This window comes from Mobula hypostoma, chromosome 10 (assembly GCF_963921235.1).
Source record: "Mobula hypostoma chromosome 10, sMobHyp1.1, whole genome shotgun sequence".
Lineage (NCBI taxonomy): Eukaryota > Metazoa > Chordata > Chondrichthyes > Myliobatiformes > Myliobatidae > Mobula > Mobula hypostoma.
Window position 1 is genome coordinate 37,958,933 of NC_086106.1, and position 24,940 is coordinate 37,983,872.

Genomic DNA, 24,940 nt, shown 5'->3' on the forward strand with positions numbered 1-24,940 from the left:
TCGTCTTTTTCCCACATTCTCCCCGTGGCCCTCGTGGGTTCATCCCACATTCTCCCCGTGGCCTCATGGATTTTTCCCACATTCTCCCCGTGGCCCTCGTGGGTTCATCCCACATTCTCCCCGTGGCCTCATGGATTTTTCCCACATTCTCTCCGTGGCCTCGTGGGTTTCTCCCACATTCTCCCCGTGGCTGCGTGGGTTTTTCCCACATTCTCCCCATGGCCTCGTGGGTTCCTCCCACATTCTCCCCGTGGCCTCCTGGATTTTTCCCAAGTGGCTTCGTGGATTTTAACCAAATTCTCCCCGTGGCCTCGTGGATTTTCCCCACATTCTCCCCGTGGCCCTCGTGGAGTTTTCCCATGTTCTCCCCGTGGCCTCGTGGATTTTTCCCAAATTCTCCCCATGGCCTTGTGGATTTTTCCCACATTCTCCCCGTGGCCTCGTGAGTTTCCTCTCACATTCTCCCCGTGGCCCTCGTGGGTTCATCCCACATTCTCCCCGTGGCCCTGCCTCGTGGATTTTTCCCACGTGGCCTCGTGGATTTTTCCCAAATTCTCCCCGTGGCCTCATGGATTTTTCCCACATACTCTCCATGTCCTCGTGGGTTCCTCCCAGATTCTCCCCGTGGACCTCGTGGGTTTCTCCCACATTCTCCCCATGGCCCTCATGGGTTTCTCCCACATTCTCCCCGTGGCCTCGTGGGTTTCCCCCACATTCTCCCCGTGGCCTCGTGGGTTTCTCCCACATTCTCCCCGTGGCCTCATGGATTTTTCCCACATTCTCCCCGTGGCCCTCGTGGGTTCATCCCACATTCTCCCCGTGGCCTCATGGATTTTTCCCACATTCTCTCCGTGGCCTCGTGGGTTTCTCCCACATTCTCCCCGTGGCTGCGTGGGTTTCTCCCACATTCTCCCCATGGCCCTCATGGGTTTCTCCCACATTCTCCCCGTGGCCTCGTGGGTTTCCCCCACATTCTCCCCGTGGCCTCGTGGGTTTCTCCCACATTCTCCCCGTGGCCTCATGGATTTTTCCCACATTCTCCCCGTGGCCCTCGTGGGTTCATCCCACATTCTCCCCGTGGCCTCATGGATTTTTCCCACATTCTCTCCGTGGCCTCGTGGGTTTCTCCCACATTCTCCCCGTGGCTGCGTGGGTTTTTCCCACATTCTCCCCATGGCCTCGTGGGTTCCTCCCACGTTCTCCCTGTGGTTTCGTGGATTTTTCCCACGTGGCCTCGTGGATTTTTCCCACGTGGCCTCGTGGATTTTTCCCACGTGGCCTCGTGGATTTTTCCCACGTGGCCTCGTGGATTTTTCCCACGTTCTCCCTGTGGCCTCTTGAGTTCCTCCCACATTCTCCCTGTGTCCTTGTGGGTTTCCTCCCACATTCTCCCTGTGGCCTCGTGGGTTTCTCCCACATTCTCCCCGTGGTCCTCATGGGTTTCTCCCACATTCTCCCCGTGGCCTCGTGGGTTTCTCCCACATTCTCCCCGCAGCCCCGTGGGATTCTCCCACATTCTCCCGGTGGCCCTCGTGGGTTCCTCCCACATTCTCCCCGTGGCCTCGTGGGTTCCTCCCACATTCTCACCGTGGCCTCGTGGATTTTTCCCAAATTCTCCCCGTGGCCTCATGGATTTTCCCCACATTCTCCCGTGGCCCTCGTGGGTTTCTCCCACACTCAGTGGAAAGCGGCCAGAGCGTGAATGGGTCAGTGAAGGAGTGAAGCTTTGAGGCTTTGACTCGAGAGGCTTCGACAAGAAGAGGCGGAAGACAAGCGAGCTCGCAGTTAGTTTTTACAATGTCTCCTGAGATGGTGATGTGCCTCTCATGTGAGATGTGGCAGTCTTGGGGGAACTCCCCTCTCCCGCAGAGTCACATCTGCCAGAAGTGCATACGGCTGGGCGATCTGGAAGACCGTGTCAGGAATCTGGAGCAGCAGCTGGATGACCTTCGACTCATAAGGGAGAATGAGGCAGTCATAGATGAGGGCTACAGGGAGGTAGTCACACCTAGGCTGTCGGAATCAGGTCGTTGGGTGACAGTCAGAGGGGGGAAAGCGAAGGTGAGCAGACAGGTAGTGCACAGCACCCCTGTAGCCATTCCCCTGAATATAAGTTTACCGTCCTGGATACTGTTGGCGGGGATGACTGACCAGGTGTGAGCCACGGTGGCACGGCCTCTGGCACTGAGTCTGACCCTGTGGTGCAGAAGGGTGGGATGGAGAAGAGGAGAGCTGTCGTCATTGGAGACTCTATAGTCAGGGGAGCAGACAGGAGATTTTGTGGACGTGAGAAGGACACCCGCATGGTTTGTTGCCTCCCGGGTGCCAGGGTCTGGGATGTCTCTGACCGGGTGCACGACATCCTGGTACGAGAGGGAAAGCAACCAGAAGTCGTGATACATGTTGGGACCAATGACATAGGCAGGAAGAGGGATGAGGTCCTGAAGTGTGAGTTCCGGGAATTAGGCAGAAGGCTGAAGAACAGGACCTCAAGGGTGACGTTCTCAGGATTGCTGCCAGTGCTACGTGACAAAAGATGGTAAGAATTGGAGGAGATGGCAGTTGAATGCGTGGCTGAGCAGTTGGTGCAGGGAGCAGGGTTTTAGATTTTTAGATCATTGGGATCACTTCTGGGGAAGGTGGGACCTGTACAGATTGGATGGGTTGTACCTGAACTCGAGGGGGAGGAACATCCTTGCAGGTAGGTTTGCTAGCATGGTTCGGGAGGGTTTAAACTAATTTGGGAGGGGGATGGGACCCAGAGCGATAGAGCAGTGAAAGAAGTGCATGGAGTAAAGCCAGATCTAACATACAGAGAGGCTTTGAGGAAAGAGAAGCAGAATAAACGGTGTAAAGACAGTAAGGTAGAAGGGCTGAAATGTGTGTACCTCAATGCAAGAAGCATCAGGAACAAAGGTGATGAACTGAGAGCTTGGATACATACATGGAATTATGATGTAGTGGTCATTACAGAGACTTGGCTGGCACCAGGGCTGGAATGGATTCTCAATATTCCTGGATTTCAGTGCTTTAAAAGGGATAGAGAGGGCGGAAAAAGGGGAGGAGGGTGGCATTACTGGTCAGGGATACTATTACAGCTACAGAAAGGGTGGGTAATGTAGCAGGATCCTCTTTTGAGTCAATATGGGTGGAAGTCAGGAACAGGAAGGGAGCAGTTTCTCTACTGGGGGTATTCTATAGGCCCCCTGGTAGCCGCAGAGATACAGAGGAGCAGATTGGGAGGCAGATTTTGGAAAGGTACAAAAATAACAGGGTTGTTATCATGGGTGACTTTAACTTCCCTAATATTGATTGGCACCTGATTAGTTCCAAGGGTTTAGATGGGGCAGAGTTTGTTAAGTGTCCAGGATAGATTCCTGTCACAGTATGTGGACAGGCCAACCAGGGGGAATGCCATACTAGATCTAGTACTAGGTAATGAACCGGGTCAGGTCACAGATTTCTCAGTGTGACCATCTGGGGATGAGCATCTGGGGGACAGTGACCACCGCTCCCTGGCCTTTATATTATCATGGAAAAGGATAGAATCTAAGAGGACAGGAAAATTTTTAATTGGGGAAAGGCAAATTATGAGGCTATAAGGCTAGAACTTGCGGGTGTGAATTGGGATGATGTTTTTGCAGGGAAATGTACATGGACATGTGGTCGATGTTTAGAGATCTCTTGCGGGATGTAAGGGATGAATTTGTCCCGGTGAGGAAGATAAAGAATGGTAGGGTGAAGGAACCATGGGTGACAAGTGAGGTGGAAAATCTAGTCAGGTGGAAGAAGGCAGCATACATGAGGTTTAGGAAGCAAGGATCAGATGGGTCTATTGAGGAATATAGGGTAGCAAGAAAGGAGCTTAAGAAGGGGCCGAGGAGAGCAAGAAGGAGGCATGAGAAGGCCTTGGTGAGTAGGGTAAAGGAAAACCCCAAGGCTTTCTTCAATTATGTGAAGAAAAAAAGGATGACAGGAGTGAAGGTAGGACCGATTAGAGATAAAGGTGGGAAGATGTGCCTGGAGGCTGTGGAAGTGAGCGAAGTCCTCAATGAATACTTCTCTTCGGTATTCACCAATGAGAGGGAACCTGATGATGGTGAGGACAATATGAGTGAGGGTGATGTTCTGGAGCATGTTGATATTAAGGGAGAGGAGGAGTTGGAGTTGTTAAAATACATTAGGACAGGTAAGTCCCCGGCGCCTGATGGAATATTTCCCAGGCTGCTCCACGAGGCGGGAGAAGAGATTGCTGAGCCTCTGGCTAGGATCTTTATGTCCTCGTTGTCCACGGGAATGGTACCAGAGGATTGGAGGGAGGCGAATGTTGTTCCCTTGTTCAAAAAAGGTAGTAGGGATAGTCCGGGTAATTATAGACCAGTGAGCCTTACGTCTGTGGTGGGAAAGCTGCTGGAAAAGATTCTTAGAGATAGGATCTATAGGCGTTTAGAGAATCATGGTCTGATCAGGGACAGTCAGCATGGCTTTGTGAAGGGCAGATCATGTCTAACAAGCCTGATAGAGTTCTTTGAGGAGGTGACCAGGCATATAGATGAGGGTAGTGCAGTGAATGTGATCTATATGGATTTTAGTAAGGCATTTGACAAGGTTCCACATGGTAGACTTATTCAGAAAGTTAGAAGGCATGGAATCCAGGGAAGTTTGGCCAGGTGGATTAAGAATTGGCTTGCCTGCAGAAGGCAGAGGGTGGTCGTGGAGGGAGTACATTCAGATTGGAGGATTGTGACTAGTGGTGTCCCACAAGGATCTGTTCTGGGACCTCAACTTTTCGTGATTTTTATTTACAACCTGGATGTGGGGGTAGAAGGGTGGGTTGGCAAGTTTGCAGACGACACAAAGGTTGGTGGTGTTGTAGATAGTGTAGAGGATTGTCAAAGATTGCAGAGAGACATTGATAGGATGCAGAAGTGGGCTGAGAAGTGGCAGATGGAGTTCAACCTGGCGAAGTGTGAGGTGGTACACTTTGGAAGGACAAACTCCAAGGCAGAGTACAATGTAAATGGCAGGATACTTGGTAGTGTGGAGGAGCAGAGGGATCTTGGGGTACATGTCCACAGATCCCTGAAAGTTGCCTCACAGGTGGATAGGGTAGTTAAGAAAGCTTATGGGATGTTAGCTTTCATAAGTCGAGGGATAGAGTTTAAGAGTCGTGATGTAATGATGCAGCTCTATAAAACTCTGGTTAGGCCACACTTGGAGTACTGTGTCCAGTTCTGGTCACCTCACTATAGGAAGGATGTGGAAGCATTGGAAAGGGCACAGAGGAGATTTACCAGGATGCTGCCTGGTTTAGAAAGTATGCATTGTGATCAGAGATTAAGGGAGCTAGGGCTTTACTCTTTGGAGAGAAGGAGGATGAGAGGAGACATGATAGAGGTGTACAAGATATTAAGAGGAATAGATAGAGTGGATAGCCAGCGCCTCTTCCCCAGGGCACCACTGCTCAATACAAGAGGACATGGCTTTAAGGTAAGGGGTGGGAAGTTCAAGGGGGATATTAGAGGAAGGTTTTTGACTCAGAGAGTGGTTGGTGTGTGGAATGCACTGCCTGAGTCAGTGGTGGAGGCAGATACACTAGTGAAGTTTAAGAGACCACTAGACAGGTATATGGAGGAATCTAAGGTGGGGGCTTATATGGGAGGCAGGGTTTGAGGGTCAGCACAACATTGTGGGCTGAAGGGCCTGTACTGTGCTGTACTATTCTATGTTCTATGTTCTCCCCATGGCCCTCATGGATTTTTCCCACATTCTCTCCATGGCCTCATGGGTTTCGTCCCACATTCTCCCCGTGGCCTCATGGGTTTCCTCCCAGATTCTCCTCGTGGCCCTCGTGGGTTTCTCCCACATTTTCTCCATGGCCTCGTGGAGTTTTCCCACATTCTCCCCGTGGCCCTCGCGGGTTCCTCCCACATTCTCCCCGTGGGTTTCTCCCACATTCTCTCCGTGGCCTCATGGAGTTTTCCCACGTTCTCCCCGTGGCCCTCGTGGGTTTCTCTCACATTCTCCCCGTGGCCCTCGTGGGTTTCTCTCACATTCTCCCCGTGGCCCTCGCGGGTTCCTCCCACATTCTCCCCGTGGCCTCCTGGGTTTCCTCCCGCATTCTTGAAACTTACGAGTCAGCGTTAGCAAGCGTTGGACATGCTATGTTGGTGAGGGGATCATGGTGACACATACAGGCTTCCCCTAGCACATCCTCAACACAAACACACATTTCGCTGTATGTTTCAGTATTTTGATGTGCATGTGACAAAGCTGACTTCTAAAATATTTCCTGTAAAAACTGTTTAATTTATGCCTAATTTATGTTTTTCTTGTGAAAGCTGCTTGTATGATCTGTGCCTGTGACTCTATTGCAAGTAAGTTTTTCATTGCATCTGTGCACACCTGTACTTGTGCAGATGACAGTAAACTCAACTTTGACTTACTTTAATGAAATTAAACTCCCCAGTTTCCATGGGGGGATTTTAATTCATGTTAGTAGATCAATGGTTCAGGGCTCTGCAGGCTGGCTCCCAATTTACCCACTAAACTGGGTGCTGTGTCCCGACGGTTACAACGGTGAGCAAGCATTCTGTGGCTGTGAAGGCTATTTGATATCTCGGCACCTCTTCCATCCTCTCCCGCCACCACCACAGTTTATTCAGAGATACAGCATAGGAACAGGCCCTTCTGGCCCAGCGAGCCTGCACAGTCCAGGTACGCCACGTGACCAATAAACCTACTTAGCCCAATATCCTTGGAATGTGGGAGGAAACCAGAACACCCAGAGGAAACCCACACAATCGTGGGGAGTATGTATAAATTCTTTACAGACAGCAGTGGAACTAAACCTATGTTGCTGGTGCCATAATGGCATTATGCTCACCGCTACACTGCTGCTTATTAATGCTCTGCTTTTCACCTCCTCCAGTCAAGGTTCTCCCTGAATCACCAATGAGATGTGTCCCACTTTCTCATCCGTCCCCACGTTCTGGGTGACCAATGTCAAATCCAAGAAGCTGCACCCAATTCAACAGATTCCAAGTTTTCCCTTGTCCAATGACAGGCCTCAGACAGGGGCAACATAAATGCCTTTTAAACTGTGGTCAATGAGCTGACTTTGATAGTCATGGTCTTTTAAGAGACTCTTGGATAATTACATGGAGCTTAGAAAAATAGAAGGCTATGGGTAACCCTAGGATAATTTCTAAGGTAAGGACATGTTTGGCACAGCTTTGTGGGCTGAAGGGCCTGTGTTGTGCTGTAAGTTTTCTACGTTTCTATGATGCAGGGCAAGTTGCAAGGATTGGAATAGATTGAGAAAGGGACGGGGTTTGAATGGAATGGGTTGGGATGAGGGGATGGGGTTAGAATAAAATGGGTTGGGGTTGGGAGAGGGTTGGAATGGAAAGGATTGGGATGGAACATAGGTGGAATGGAATGGTTGGTTTGGGACTGGCATGAAACAGATTGGGTCAGAATGGGTTGGGTTTGGATAGGTTTGGAATGGAATAGTTTGAATTTGAATAGTTTGAGAATGGGTTGGATTGGGTGAGGTTCAGAAAGGAATGGATTGGGATGGGACAGGGTTGAAATAGAATGGGTTAGGTTGGGACAGAGTTGGGATAGGACAGGGCTGAAATGGAATGGGTTGTATTGGAACAGGGTTGGGGTGGGACAGAGCTGGGGTGGGACAGGGTTGGAATGGAATGGATTGAGGTTGGAACAGTGTTGGAATGGAATGGGCTGATTTGGGACAGGTATGGAATAGAATGGATTGGGATTGGATGTGGTTGCAATGGAATGGGTTGGGATGTGATAGTGTTAGAATGGAATGGATTGGAATAGGACAGGTTTGGAATGGAATAGGTTGGGTTGGGACAAGTTTGGAATGGGATGGGTTGGGTTGGAACAAGTTTGGAATGGAATGGGTTGGGTTGGATTAGAACAGACTGGATTTAGTTTGGGACAGATTTGGGTGAAATTGATTGAGATGGGACAGTGTTCGAATGGGATGGGACACAGTTCAAATGAAATGGGTTGGGGTTGCAACAGGGTTGGAGTGGAATGGGTTGAGTTGAAACAGGGTTGGAGTAAATGGGTTGGGTTGGTACAGGGTTGGAATGGAATGGGTTGAGCTGGCTTGGGACAGGGTTAGAATGGAATGGATTGGGATGGGATGGGGTTGGGATGGGATAGGGTTTGAGTGAAATGGGTTGGGACAGGGTAGGAATGGAATGGGTTAGGTTGAGATAGGGTTGGAATGTAATCAATTGGTTTAGGTAGGGACAAGGTTGGAACAGGCTGGATTTATGTTGGGACAGGGTTAGAATGGAATGGGTTGGGTTGGGATTGGTCAGGGTTAGAAAGGAATGCACTGGGATAAGACAGGGTTGGAATGGAATGGATTTGGTTGGGATGGGGTTGGAATGGAATGAGCTGTTGGGACAGGATTAGAATGGAATGGATTTGGTTGGGACAGGGTTGGAATGGAATGAGTTGTCGGGACAGGATTAGAATGGAATGGATTTGGATGGGGACTGGGAAGGAATGGAATGGTTTGGGATAGGATAGGGCTTGAATGAAATGGGTTGGGATGGACAGGGATTGGTTCGGTTGGGTCAGGTTTAGAAGGGAATGAATTGGGATGGGACAGGGTTGGAATGGAATGGGTTGGGATGAAACAGGGATGAAATGGAATGGGTTGGTTTGGGACAAGGTTGGAACAGATTTGAAATGGAATCAATTGAGGTAGGGATAGGGTTAGAATGCAATGGGTTGAGGTTGGGACTGGGTTAGAATGAAATTGGTTGGGTTGACACAGGGTTGGAATGGAATGGACTGAGATGGGACAGGCTAGAATGGAATTCAGATGGGTTGGGATATAGTTAGAAAGGAATAGATTGGGATGGGAGAGGGTTGGAACAGAATGGATTGGGTTGGGACAGGACTGGAATGAAACAGGTTGGGTTCGGACAGGCTTGGAACAGAATGGGTTGGAATAGGCAAGGTTGGAATGGGACAGGGTTGGAATGAAATGCGTTGGGGATGTGACAGCATTGGAATGGGGTGAAACCCAATGAATGGGTCACAACATCTCAAAGTCAAAACTAATTTGTTTTCTGATTGTTGTCCTGGGATTTTGCTGTGCACGCACAGAACGCTGAGTTGCCTGTGACAGTGACCAATGCCCTAGAGGACTGTTGGCAGTGATGTTCTGAGGTAGCGGAAGGTGGGGGTTGAAATACAAATGATCCACTATCACCCACTCGCCCCCTTGCAATCTGACCACTAGTGGTGTGGCCTGCTGGGGTCTCGGAAACACTTCAGCTAGGCACCACCAGGTGTTGGCCTCTGCGTGGTGCTCACAGACACGTGCTCACACACAGAGATGTGTGTCTGTGCGTGTATGTTCATTAGAACCTGTGTACATGCCTACCTGTGTAGGGGCATTGGCACCACCGTTGATTCCCTGAGTGGGCACCTGCGTGCACATTACATACAGAGGGGTTGTGTAAATGGGTATGTATTATGTATCTTTGTGTTTACACCAGTGTCTACCTATGCACAGCCTGCAACTCCTCTCTGCATGAACACTGGACGTCATTGTTACCGGTTCAACCACTCCCGTGCGTAGCTCCGCAGTACACTGGTTCCCAGCACTGGGAGACTGGCAACATCTGTTAAATTTGTCACATCTGGCATCCAGAGGGGTGACTTACTTGAGCCCCTAAACCATAGGAAATGAATGAGCTCATCTGGCTCATAGAATTCCATTTGGAGTTGATGGGTCAAGCTTCCATTTGGAGTTTACATACACATCCCCCAGGTGTTCCAGCTTTCTTCCACATCTCAATGGTAGGCTGATTCACCCCCATAAATTGCCATAAGGCCAGAATTCAACCATTCAGCCCATTGTGTCTGCTCCACCATTAATTACGGCTGATTTATTATCCCTCTCAACCCCATTTTCCTCGTAACCTTTGATGCGCTTACTAACCAGGAACCTATCAACCTCTGCTTTAAATATACCCAGTGACTTGGCCTCCACGACCGAATGTGGCAATGAAATACAGATTCATCACCCAAGCTGGCTGTTCTAAAGAGATGTCCTTCTATTCTGAGGCTGTGCCCTCTGGTCCTAGACTCACTCTATCTCTCTCTCTATTGGGAACATGCTCCGCAGTTCCACTCTATCTAGGCCTTTCAGTTGGCTCTCTCTATCTGGTCTCATTTCCACACATTATCAAAGAGATTCAGTGACAGATGAGCAAAGGAAGCTTCCATTAATCATGTTTGCAATGCAGCGATGCAGACTGAGACTGGGAACAGCTGATTCTGTCAGTTCCAGGAAGGACAGAAAGGAGGAAGAAAACAGAGACAGAGGTATGTGGGTAGGGTGGATGAAAAAAGGGGGAAGGCCACCACCCTGCCTTGACCAATCAGGGACCAGAGAACTACCCTGCAGGGCTCCACCAGCTCTGCTAACACCTTCTTCTCCCCAGGAGGGCGGCCAATCCTCAGGGGTTTTCTTCACAGCCTCCAGGAAACAACCATCATCTAGCTTGTCAGAAAACTTGAAGAGGACAGGGAAATTACGATCCCCACCCACGTGAAGGCTCTGTGAGGATTGGTGGATGATTCTGAGAGGAAGGGGTGAGACATGACAGGATCAACTGGAAGGAGGTAGAATGGACTGGGAAGGCTTGAGATGAGTTGTATTTGGATGGGTTGGTGTTTGAATTGTTGTGAGGTTGGGTGAAATGGGTTGGGATTGGGACAAGGTTGGAATGGGGTGGATTGAGTTTGGGACAAGCTTGGAACAACATAGGTTGGGATTGGGATTGTGACAGGGTTGGAACAGAATGCATTACAGATAGGATAAGGGCAGGATGTGAGGGATTGGCATGGGATGAAGTAGAACAAGATTAGATGGTCTGGGCATAAAATTCTGGACTGGAATGGAATGATGTGGTTAGTATAGCACAGACTGGGGTAGGTTGTGGTGAGATGGGATAGGAAAAGATTCTGTTGGGATGGTATGGGATGGGCTAGGTTATGTGACTTGGGAAGTCATTCCGCACCGTAGAAGCAGCTCCAACAGCTGCGGCTGGGCCTGTCTCAACTTACTCCACCATCAGGATGGTTCAGGAGGAGAGACATTCGTGTTCATCTGTCTGAAGCTCAGGACACTTGTGTGAAGGTCCCACCACCCAACTCACCCTAGATGCCCAGTCTCTTTGTTGCCTCGTCTACAGGAGAGGTCAAGGAGAAGGCGGGTAGGGCAAAGATGACTACGTGACTACACAACCCTACCACTCTCCGTCAGGTCTACCGCTGAGCACAAGGTTGAATGAGAAGACTTACTAACGGTCTTGGGTCCCTGCGGGAGGGAGTTCCCTGGCACAGGTTTGTTGGCACCCTGACGTTTTGATGGGTCAATAGTGACCCTAGGAAAGGAAAGACAAGAAGCAGAATTAGGCATCGGAAAAGCTGAAGCAACAAGATCGAGAGCTTAAGCGAAAAAAAAGGAAAAGGTAAATAAACTTCACATACTAGTTGCGACTCTGACTTTACCAAAAACCAGATCATTACTGCTCTCCGGAGCAGATCACATTGCAGAGTTGGTGAAATGCTCACAATCCCTCTTTGCTCCTCTGTTTCCCAAAGACCCTAAGTGAGGCTCTTCTGCCCTTTGTGTCAATGCCAACCCATCTTGTGCAGATATACCCACCTCTTCCCACCTCCACCTTCCCGTGTTGAGACTGAATCTTGCTAACCTGTATTCTAAACTGATTCCTTGATGATTGAACCTTTTAAGTCTTCCACACTGACCCAGAAATTTCACTCTAATATTTATCAAGGCATCCCTCTTCTTCCTTCATTTTAATTTTGCCTTGAGGGTGTTCAATTGAAATGAAGCTGTTCCTAAAATGACAAATCCAGGGACCACCCCTGATAATGGGTTTTATTTCAGGAAAGTCATCCGTGTTAAGGTCTCCTGTGTGACTTGGTTAAACTATCGAGGGCCTGAGCTGGGTAAATACATTCCCAAACTTCCATTACACTAATTCCTATCTACAGGAATCTGGTCCTGTGCACAAAACAGTAACTTAAACTTAACAGATACAAGCTATTTACCCCACCTGGTCTGTGGTGCTGTGTGGCACCTCTCACTGCTCATCTCCACCCCCTCGTCTGTTCACCTCTGTGAAGGATTGGTGTCAGTGGGTGCTCAATGACCGAATGGGCCAGTTTCCACTCTGCATGGCTCTATCACTATCTGTGAGACCATCCCGTATTCTCTCCAGCTCCTGAATACCTTCCTGAATTCCACTGTGGAATGCTCCCTCCATCTCATGACATCTAGCCAACCAAAGCTATTTCATAATCTCACAAACCGCCTTTAGATCACTCTCCAGACTGTTTCCTGCCAAAGGGAAAGAGTTCCAGTTAGCACGGTCTCAGGGTCAGGGGTCATCCTTGGATAAGGTCATAAAGAGAGCTTTTGGCACATTGGTCTTCATAAATCAGAGTATCGAGTACCGGAGTTGGGATGTTACATTAAAGTTGAATGACACATCAGCGAGGCCAAATTTGGAGTATTATGTGCAGTTCTGGTCACCTGCTACAGGAGCTTGAAAGGGTGCAGAGGAAATTTACAAGGATGTTGCCGGGACTTGAGGACCTGAGTTATAGGGAGAAGTTGAACAGGTTAGTACTTTATTTCATGGAGTCTAGGATAATGAGGGGAGATTTGTTAAAGAGATATATACAAAATGATGAGGGGTTTGGGTGATGAAAATGCAAGCAGGCTTTCCCCACAGAGGTTGGCTGAGATTAAAACTTGAGGTGGTAAGTTAAAAGTGAAAGATGAAATATTTGAGGGGAATCCGAGGGTCAACTCCTTCACTCAGAGTGTGAAACAAGCTGCCCCCCGGAAGTGGTGGATCCAGGTTTGCTTGCAACATTTGAGAAGTTTGGATAAATACATCGATGGAAGGACAATGGAAGGCTATGGTCCATGTGCAGGTCAATGGGACGAGGCAGAATACTAGTTCAGCATGGACTAGATGGGCCAAAGGGCTGTAGTGTTCTGTTACTCTACTTTTCGCATTCTTACAGCACGGCCAAAGCTCAATATGCAACAATACTCCACATGGTCAACACTGAACTCTGCAGCTTGAAGGACTTTGCTTTCTCTGTGTGTACCAGAACCAGGCAGCTGTGTTGAGGAGACATCTACCTGTTATAGGGTCTCAACTGTTCCTCTCACTCAGCAGAGCCTGATGTCCATTCAACACACAATCTGTTGGAGGAACTCAGCAGGGTGAAGGAACTTGTAGGGTAGAAGCCCTGCATTAGGACTGTTAATCTCCCCTCCATAGATGCAACTCAACCTACTCTGCAATCCCTTCTACTATGACACCGTGAAGTTTCTTCGCGTATGCTCACTTTGTCCTCATCATCTCTTGGATGGGAACTTTGTGACACCCCCTCTCACTCCTCCTGAGCAGTGGTTCCACTGCCCTCTGCCCTCTGACTATTTACTATTTACTAATAGTAATATTACTATTTATTATTTAGGGTGCAACTGTAACGAAAACCAATTTCCCCCGGGATCAATAAAGTATGACTATGACTTTGATCTCATTCTCAGAGGTTTGCTGTTACAGCCACACATCCATCAACTGACAATTCCTTCCCCCTTGCTGCTCAACCCGCTGAGTTCTGTAACGGAGACAGAATTAAGATTCACAAAGCTGTGGTGGAGGAACTGGGCTGGACGTCCCCCAGCAGGTTGATTATTGCTCCACACTCGGCTGCCTGAAGTCCCTTGTGAATGGAAGCCTGACTACTCTGCATTCTGCAACCGTACAGAGAACTGGGCAGGCCACTCGGCCCACAATGTTCTGCTGAGCTTGATGCCAACTTTACTAAATATCCCCCTCCTGTGTATCATTCATATCCTTCCACTCCCCTCATACTCATAAGTAACAGGAGCAGGGGTCAGCCACCTAGACTGTGAACCTGCTACTCCTTTCAATAAGACAATGGCTGACATGGCTGTACTCAGCTCTACCTTCTCGCATGATAACTTACCCGCTAAGCAAAAATCTATCGAACTATGTCTTAAATATATTTAATGAGGTCATCTCTACTGCTTCCCTGAGCAGAAAATTCCACAGATTGACTCCTCTCCGGGAAAAGCAGTTTCTCCTCATCTCCATTCTAAATCTACTCCCTTGAATCTTGACGAGAAAATCTGCCGATGCTGGAAATCCAAGCGACACACACCAGATGCTGCAGGAACTCAGCAGGCCAGGCAGCATCTATGGAAAAGAGTGAACAGTCGACATTTTGGGCCGAAACCCTTCATCAGGCCTCCATAGATGCTGCCTGGCCTGCTGAGTTCCTCCAGCATTTTGCATGTGTTCCTTGAATCTTGAGGCCATTTTCCCTAGATCTAGTCTCACTTACAAGTGGAAGCAACTTCCTTGCCTCTATCTTAGCATAGTTATATATCTTTCTACAAGATTCCCTTTCATTCTTCCGAATTTCAGGTCTTAAACTCCACCAAGCTGCCTGGTTCCACAATTAACCCTGGTAATTCTTTCCAGACACCTTCCACTCTGCCAAAAACCTTGCCCCTCAGAACATAAACTCCTGTCCTCTGGTGTTTGACAATTCATTCCTCTGTTCTCCCTCTCTCTAAATACCTGTGTGTCACCACCTTTGGTTTACTTGTATCACTTCCCTTTCGCTGATCTCCTTAATCCACCGACCTCATAACTCCAACAACAGTTTAATGCCCAACAACTCTGCCCTCACCCAATCAGAGAGTCCTTGCAAGTCAACACTAAATGCAATAAACTGCAGATGCTAGAAATCTGAAATAAAAACAGAAACTGCTCGAAACTTTGAGTGGCGTCATTGGAGGAGACGTAACTAATGCTTTAGGTCGGGATCCCTCAGTCAGAACTGATTTCTCTCTTTCGCAGTTCTGACGGTGGTGTAGTGGCATCAGGCGGATGGTCCTACGTTCGAATCTGGCTGGTTCCTCGTACGCTTTCCATCCCAGCTGGGTTGAGTATCAAGCTAGCAACTGGGCCTTGTTAAAAAAAGTCAAATGCTACGGAAATGGCAAAAGCTGCCACTTGCCGTTGCGCCACAAGGCACGAAAGGGAACAACGGTTGTGACAAAGTGTCTTTGACCTGAAACATACTCCACAGAGTGTTTCTCAGTCCACGGATGCTGTTTCCAAATTTTTCTGGCCTGACAGACACAAAAAATGCTGTGGACAGAATCTGGAGAAACACCGACAAATGCTGGAGGAACTAAATGTGTCAAGCAGCATCTGTGGAGGGAAGAGGGCAGTCGATGACTCAGGTTGAAACCCTTTGTCTGAACTGGAAGAGTGGAGGGGAGATGGCTGGTATAATGAGGTGAGGTGAGGGGATGGAGTGGGATGGGGGCTGGCGGCTGATAGGTGGTGAAGGAGAGGAGAGTGGGAACAGAGACAGAAGCTCTCGAGGTGATAGGTGGATGCAGATGAGGAGGGATGATAGGCAGGTGGAGGAGGAGAGAGTGGGAATAGCGACACAGGCTGGGAGGTGAGAGGTGGTGGTAACGAGGGGTGGAATCTGATAAGAGAGGAAGTTGGAGCATGGAAACCAAACGAGGGAGCTGGGGGAGGTGCAGATGGGGACGGGGGGGAGAGGAAATCCCATACAGGACTGTTTCACCCCTACCCCTCACTTCTTTATACTGATGATCTTCCCCCTCTCTTTACAGTCCAGATGAAGGGTCTCAACCTGCAACGTTGACAATGGCCTGCTGAGTTCTTCCACTGCCTTGTGTGTTACAATGCCTTTATCCTTGCTATGTCAGAACTCTAACTTCTACCCAACATTTTCTGCCACTTTCTTCATGGAGCAAGACCTAAAACAGGCCCATATCCCTGACCTGTCCTTCAGCCTCTGTCCTCTAACACGGTTCACTGCAGAGAGTTGTGGTCGCTGCTCAACACATCACGGAAACCAGCCTCCAGTCTGTGAACTCTGTCAGTATTTCTCCCTGCTTTGGTAAAAGCAGCCAACCTAACCAAAGACCCCACCTGCCCGGGACATTCCCTCTTCTCACTTCTTCCATCAGGGAGAAGATACAAAACCCTCAAAGCTCATACCACAAGGCTCAAGGACAGCTTCAAACCCCCTCGTATCAGAGTGTAGAATGACACAATAAGACACTTACTGTGTCCCCAGGACAATCAGGGAGTCTTGACCTCAGAACCTTATTGTGTGCCTGCACTGCACTTCCTCTGCAACTAACACGTTATTCTACGTTCTCCTATTTTTGTACCTTGTTCTGCCTCAGTGCACCGAGTCATGATTTGATCTGTATCAACAGTTTGCAAGACCAGCTCTCACTGGACCTTAATAAACCACTTTAGTCATAGAGAGAGACACACAGCAGGGTGACACACCATTCAGCCCATTCATTCTATCCCGAACTTTGAGCACCCATCTCGACACCAACCCTACCCCAACCCATTTTTATACCACGGTCTTGGTCTTGATAATCCTGCCTTCTGCCCACCCACTACTCTGTCCGGGTAACGCTGGGCTCTTCCCTGCTGGAGGCTGGAGGCACAGCCTCCTCCTGCATGGAGACAGAGGTAGATTGGAAGGCAGGGTCACCTCACTCCCTCAGGGATGAGAAGACCTCAAGGTACACAGTGCACCCGCTCCCCCAGCCCACCCTTCCTCCTCCTACCAAAATGCTGTGCCCCTTTCACTTGGGGGGGGTGTGAAAGAAGTGGAGGTGGTTGTCCCAGGGGCTTGACCCTCCCCAGTACCCTCCACCCTCTTACCTCCTGGTCAGCTTGGAGGTGAGCTTGGAGAACAGGTTGGAGGAGGCTCGGCTGCGGCTCTGGGGCAGCGGCGTGGCGTCGGCAGGATGGGTGGGCGAGGTGGGCGAGCCATTCTGCGCCCCCCCTCGCCGTTCGCGGAGCTGACCCCCGTGGAAGGTGCTGCGGCTGGAGGTCCCCCGTGGGAAGCGGGTGCGGTCGGTGGAGGTGGCGATGCTGTGGGTGGAAGGCGAGGCCGGTGTGGCACGGGGAACCGCTGAGCTGGAAGAGGGCAGACAGCACAGTCGCTTTACTCACTGCCCGAGGGTGTGGAGACCAGAGGAGCCCAGGCAAAACCACTTCCTACCTGGGATGCTGAGGGTTAGCCCTGGGAGTACACCATTCACAGGGTAAAGGCTGATTTATACTTCTGCGTACCAGCTTACGCCGTAGCCTACGCAAGTGGGCTACGCCGTTGTGAGCATTTAATCTTGTGTGTTGGTGTGTCTGCGTTGCTCTGCAATTCACAGCCAAAATGCTAGTTGGTGGTGGGGTTTCTATGCCACTGTGTTGAGTTTCTTTATGTTGAACCTCAACACGAAGAAACTCAAACTTCAAACAATGGCGACTGAAACTGAAGGATAGTGAATTTTCTGTGCTTGTCCGGCCACTGAGAGACAATGACGAGGAAATGCATTTCAAATATTTTCAGATGTCAGCAGGTGGATTTGACAATTTGGTTTATCATCTCCAACCACTTATTTCACATCCGTGTACGCACAGTATACTCTGAGACTGGCAATCACCATTCGAGTTTTAGCTTTAGGTGGAAGTCAACAGGCTGTAGCAGCTAGCTACAAACTGGCATCAAGCACAGGGTCCCCCATAATTTCGTTGGTCTGTAAAGCTTTATGGAAAGCATTGCGGCCAGAGTTCCTTCCTTGCCCTTCAGTCGCCCAATGGGAAGCTACTGCAGTGTAGGAGGAAATGCGATACTACCAAGCGGACCAATCACAGTTGTTGTGGTCTGCGTCGCCACGACGTGTAGTTACATTTTTGGGGAGGTGTGCATCAGGCTACGGCGTAGGGTATGGTGTAGGGTACACAGCTACGCCGTACCTATGGTGTCGATTTGACGCACAAGTATAAATTGGCCTTAAGAGTTAATCACAGTGTGACTGTACACACACACTCCATTTAGCAAGAGTTAATCACTGTACAACACACTGCATTCAACAGAGAAAGGGCTAATTGCAGTATGACTATACAAAACACTATATTCAGGAAGTTAGAAGTTAATTACAGTATGGTTGATCACACAATATATTTAACAAAGTAAAGGTTAATCACTGTGCGACTGTACAGACACAGTCGATGCAGCTGAGGAGGGGTTGGCAGAATAGTCAGAGTCACAATTCGTTCAACATGAGGGCTTAGTCATATTGCAATTGTACAACACACTGCACTCAGCAGGATGAGGGTCAGTCACATTGCGCTTGTATAACACACCACAATTAGCAGGGTCCGGTTTAGTCAAATTGTGTTTGTAGAACACAGTACATTCAACAGGGTGAGGGTGAGTCATATTGTGATTATACAACATACTACTGTTATCAGGGTGAGGGCAAGTCACATTGTGATTGTATAACACAACACATTCAACGGGGTTACAGTTAGTCACATTGCAATTGTACAACTCTACATTCAGCAGGGTTAAGTTAGTCACATTATGATTGTACAACTAAACACAGAAGAGGGCAAGAGTCAGTCACACTGTGATTTTACACCACACAATACTGAGCAGGTTTAATCACACTGTGATTATACTACACACCAGAGTCAACAGTATGAGAATCATTCAATTGTGATTGTATATCACACTATACTGAACAGGGTGAAAGTTAGTTGCATTATGATTGTACAACACACTACACTCAGCTGGGTGATGGTTAGTCACATTGTGATTACAGAACATACTACACTCAGTAGGGTGAGGGTTTGTCATATTGCGATTGTACAACAGACGACACTCACTACTGTGAGGGTTAGTCGCACTTTGTATATCAGACTTCACTCAGCAGGGTGAGGATTAGTCATATTGTGTTTGTACAACACACTACACTCAGTAGCTTAAGGGTTAGTCAGATTATGATTGCATATCAGGCTACACTCAGCATTGTGAGAATGACTCAGATTGTGATTGTATAACAGACTACGCTCAGCAGGTACAGGCCAAGTCACTTTGCAAGTCTACAACACATACCACTCAGCAGGGTGAAGGTCAGTTACATTTTGATTGTAGAAGACACGACACCCAGCAGGGTGAGGGCAAGTCAGATTTCGTTTGTACGTCGCAACAGACTCGGCATGGGGAAAGGTTGGTCACATTGTGATTATACAACACACTACACTCAGCAGAATGAGGTTTAATCAGATTATGATTGTAGAACACACTACACTCAGCAGGGTAACAGTTTGTCACATTGACATTGTACAATACACTACACTCAGAAAGGTGAGGTTTAGTGACATTGCAATTGTACAACACATCACAATCAATGGGTAAGGGTTAGTCACAATTCAAATGTAAACACACTACACTCAACAGGATGAAGGTCTGTGACATTGTGATTGTATAACACAATACAGTCTGCAGGGAGAGATTTAGCCACATTTTGGTTGTAGGATAGACTACATTCAGCAGGATCAGGGTTACAACGCTACAGTCAACAAGGTAAGGTTAGTCACAATCTGATTATACAACACATGACACTCAGCATTGTGATTGTACACCACACTGCAATCATCAGGCTGAGCACTGGTTACAATGCAGTTGTTCTACAGGGTGAAGCTTAATCATGTTGCTACTGTTCTATACACCACAGACAGCAGTGTGAGGGTCAGTCAGATTACGACTGTACAACATACTACACTCAGTGGTGAGGGTCAGTCAGATTATGACTGTACAACATACTACACTCAGTGTGAGGGTCAGTCAGATTATGACTGTACAATGTACTGCACTCAGCAATGTGAGGGTCAGTTAGATTATGACTGTACAACATACTACACTCAGCAGTGTGAGGGTCAGTTAGATTATGACTGTACAACATACTACACTCAGCAGGGTGATGGTCAGTCAGATTATGACTGTACAACATACTACACTCAGTGTGAGGGTCAGTCAGATTATGACTGTACAATGTACTGCACTCAGCAATGTGAGGGTCAGTTAGATTATGACTGTACAACATACTACACTCAGCAGTGTGAGGGTCAGTTAGATTATGACTGTACAACATACTACACTCAGCAGGGTGATGGTCAGTCAGATTATGACTGTACAACATACTACACTCAGTGTGAGGGTCAGTCAGATTATGACTGTACAATGTACTGCACTCAGCAATGTGAGGGTCAGTTAGATTATGACTGTACAACATACTACACTCAGCAGTGTGAGGGTCAGTTAGATTATGACTGTACAACATACTACACTCAGCAGGGTGATGGTCAGTCAGATTATGATTGTACAACATACTACACTCAGCATGGTGAGGGTCAATCACTTTGCCATTGCAGAAGACACAACGCTCATCAGTGTGAGAGTTAGTTATACTTTGATTGTGTAACAGACTACACTCAGCAACACGAGGGGCAGTCACATTTTGATTGTATAACACACAACACCCAGTAGTGTGCAGGTGAGTTACATTGTGAATGTACAACCCACTACACTCAGCAGGGTGGGGTTCAATCAAATTGCTGCTGTACAACACACGACATTCAGCAGGGTGAGAGTTTGTCGCGTATTGTTTGTACAACAGACTACACTCAGAAGGGTGAGGTTTAATCATATTGCGATTGTACAATACTCTACGCTCAGCATGACGCATTAGTCACATTGCGATTGTACTACACTACATTCAGCATGTCGAGGGTTAGTCTCATTGTGATTGTGTAACACTACATCCTACAAGGTGAGGAGAAGAAACATTGACATTGTACAACACACTGCACTAAGCAGGGTGAAAGTTAGACTGTGATTGTACAACACACTACACTGAGCAAGGTGAGGGTCAGTACTATTTCAATTTTACAACAGACTACATGCAACAGAGTGACGGTTAGTCACACTGCGCTTGAACAACAGGTGACACTCATCATGGAGAGGGTTAGTCATGTTTTGATTGGAAAACACACTAAAGTCAGCAGTCTGAGGGTCAGTCACAGTGTGATTGTACAACACACCACAGTCAGCAAGGTAGGGTTAGTCACATTGCAATCGTAGAACAGATTACACTCAGCAGGGTGAGATCAGTCAGATTGTAATTATACAACACACTGCACTCAACAGGGTGAAAGTTAGTCACATTGTGATCATAAGCACAATAGGGTAAGTGTCAGTAGGGAAAGTGTCAGTGACACTATGATTGTACAATGCACTACACTCACCAGATGAAGGTTAGTCACACAGTGATTGTAACACTCTATACTCTACAGGGTGAGGGTTAGTCTCATTGTGATTGTATAATACACTACGATCAGTAGGGCAATGATTTGTCACATTGTGATTATAGAACAGACTACACTCAGCAGTGAGGGTTAGTCACATTGCAATTGCAGAATAAACTACACTCAGCATAGCGGGTGTCAGTTTCCCTGTGATTGTACAACACAACACACTCAGCAGGGTGAGTGTCAGTCACATTGTGATTATAGAATACACTACACTCAGCAGGGCGATGCTTAGTCACATTGCTACTGTACAACACACCACTGTCAGTAGGGTGACCGTAGGTCAGACTGCAATTTTACAACATGTCACACAGGAGGGTGTGAGTCAGTCATCTGAGATTGTACAACACAGTACATTCAGCAGGTGAGGGTTGGTCACATTGTAACTGTACAAGACTCCACAGTTAGCAGTGTCAGGGTTAGACAAATTGTGAATGTATAATACACCACACAGAGCAGGGCGAGGGTTTGTGACATTTCAATTGTGTGACACACTACACTCAACAGGGTGAGGGTCTGTCATATTGCAACTGTACAACACACTACACTGAACAGGGTGAAAGTTAGTCACATTGTGACTGTACAACACTACATTCAGCAGGGTGAGAGACAGTTATATGGTGATTGTAGAGCACACTGCACTCAGCAGGGTGAGGCCCAGTCACAATGACATTGTAGAATACACTACACTCAGCCAGGTGAGGGTTTATCACATTGAGGCTGTACAACACAGCAAGGTGAGTGTCAGTCATATTGCCATTGTACAACACACAATTACATTGCATCATTACATTGCGACTGTACAACACACTACATTCAGCATGGTGAGGGTTAGTTACTTTGTGATTTTACAACACACCATACTCAGCATGATGAGGTTTGTACAACACACTACATAAAGTAGGGTAGGGGACTGTCACGTCACGATTGTACAACTCACTGCACTCAGAGTGAGGGTTTGTCCACGACACACTACACTCAGCAGGGTGAGGACTAGTCACATTGTGATTGCAGGAAAAACTACAGTCAGCAGGGTGAGGTTCAGTCACATTGTGCTTGTACAACACACTACACACAGCAGGGTGAGGTTCATTCACATTGTGATTGTACAGCACACTACAGACACAGAGAAGGGGCGGGGCAGTCACATTTTGATTGTATAACATACTACACTCAGCAGCATAAGGGTTAGCCACATTGGAATTGCACAATGCACTATACTCAGCAGGGTGAGGGCTGGTCACATTGCAAATGTACAACACACCTCACACAGCAGGGTGCTGCACAGTCACATTGCGATTGTAGAACACACTATACTCAGCGGGGTGAAGGTCAGTCACATTGTGATTGTACAATACTATACTCAGCAGGGTGAGGATTGTTCACATTGCGACTGTGTAACACACTACTTTCAACAGGGCGAGGATTTGAAACATTGCCATTGTACAACAGACTACACTCAGATGGGTGACAGTTAGTTGCATTGTGATTGTAAACATACTACACCAAACAGGGTGAGGGTTTGTCACTTTATGATTGTACAACAGACTACACTCAGCAGGTTGAGAGTTAACATGAGGGAATCTGCAGATGCTGGAATTTCAAGCAACACATATAAAAGTTGCTGGTGAACGCAGCAGGCCAGGCAGCATCTCTAGGAAGAGGTACAGTCGATATTTCAGTCAACTTCCTGGCCTGCTGCATTCACCAGCAACTTTTAGGTTGAGAGTTAGTCACACTGTGACTGTACAACACACTGTACTCAGCAAGGTAAGGAATGGTGACATTGTGATAGTATAACATATTATAATCTGCAGGGTGAAGATTAGTTGCATTGTGATTGTACAACACACTACACTCAGCAGGGTGAAGAATAGTCACATTGTGATTGTACAACAGACGAAACTTTGCAGGATGAGTGTGAGTCACATTGTGATTCTACATCACAGCACACTCTGCAGGATGATGGTTTGTAACATTGCGATTGTACAACACACGACACTTAAGCTGGAAGAGGGCTAGCGTCATTGCGATTGTCCAATTTACTACACTCAGCAGGGTGATGCTTAATCACATTGCGATTGTATGGCACACCACATTCAGCAGTATGACTGATAGTCAGATTGTGATTGTACAACACCCCACACTCAGCAGTGAGGCTTAGTTACATTGTGATAATAAAATACAGTACACTCGGCAGGATGAGACTTAGTCATATTGTGATTGTATGACAGACGACACACAGAAGTGTGAAGGTTTCTCAACTTGCGACTGTACAACACACTACACCCAGTCAGGTGAGGGTTGGTTCGATTGTGATTGTAAAACACACTACTATCAGCAGTGTGAGGGTTGGTCATATAGTGATTGTACAACACATAAAACTCAGCATGGTGAGGGACAGTCACACTGTAATTCTACAACACTACACTAAGCAGGGTAAGGGTTGTCATATCGTGCCTGAATAAAACACTGCACTCAGCCAGTTCATCAGATTGCAATTGTATAGCACACTACAATCAACAGGGTGAGGGTCAGTTATAAAGTGGCTGTATGACACGCAACACTCAGCAATTCACATGGCAATTACATAACTCACATCACTCAACAGGGTGAGTGTCAGTCATAGTGTGATTGTACAACACACCACACCTTGCAATAGGTTATTCACATTGCAATTGTACAGCACACTACACTTAGCATGATAAGGGTTGTCGCATTACAGTTATACAACACCCTAACACAGCAGGGTGAGGGTTAGTTTCATTGTGATTGTAAAACACGTTTTGCTCAGCAGGTTGAGGAACTGTCAGATTGCAATTTTACAACACACTATACTAAGCAGGGTGAGGGTTAGTCAGATTGAGACTGTACACTACACTACAATGAGCAAGTTGAGATTTAGTCACACACTACACGCAACATGATGAGGGACAGTCATATTACAATTGTACAACACACTACACCAGCAGCATGAGGGTTGTTGCATTGCGAATATACAACACACTACATTCAACCAGGTGAGCATTAGTCACATTGTTATTTCACAACACACTATACTCGGCAGAGTAAGGGTTAGTCACATTGCAATTGTACAACAAACTACACTCAGCAAGGTCAGGGTCAGTCTCATAGTGATTGTTTGACATACAGCTCTCAGCAGATAGAGTAACCCTTTGTCACCTAGTTATTTCACAACAGATTACACTTGGCAGGGTGAGGATTAGTCACAGTGCGATTGTAGTACAACACATTGTGATTGTACCACACATTGCATACAGCTGGCTGAGGATTGTCACATTTGACTGTAGAATACACTGTACACAGTAGGGTAAGATTGTCGCATTTTGATTACACAACACATTGCACACAGCAGGGTGAGGGTTAGTCAGATTGTGATTGTATGACGCACTACACTGTGCCAGGTGAGGGTTAATCACATTACACTACACACCACACTCAGCGTGGTGAGGGTCAGTCATAGATTGTTTGGACACCACTGTATTCAGCAGAGTGAGGGTAGGTCACATTACATTTGTACAGCAGTCTATACTCAGCAGGGTGGAGATTAG

At 47.5% G+C, this 24,940-nt stretch overlaps 1 protein-coding gene across 6 annotated transcripts in view; it reads right to left on the reverse strand.

Annotated features, from left to right (window-relative positions):
* Positions 1-24,940, reverse strand: part of LOC134352848 (MAP/microtubule affinity-regulating kinase 4-like) — a 255,135-nt gene that overhangs the window by 9,010 nt on the left and 221,185 nt on the right. For 3 of the 6 annotated variants that reach the window (XM_063060355.1, XM_063060353.1, XM_063060352.1), the window contains exons 15-16: positions 16,875-17,132; positions 11,368-11,450 (exon numbers count right to left, since the gene is read on the reverse strand). In XM_063060355.1, the coding sequence (XP_062916425.1) occupies positions 11,368-11,450; positions 16,875-17,132 (341 nt within the window). The remainder of the gene's footprint in view (positions 1-11,367; positions 11,451-16,874; positions 17,133-24,940) is intronic. The other 3 variants (XM_063060350.1, XM_063060349.1, XM_063060354.1) reach the window with 1 other exon arrangement.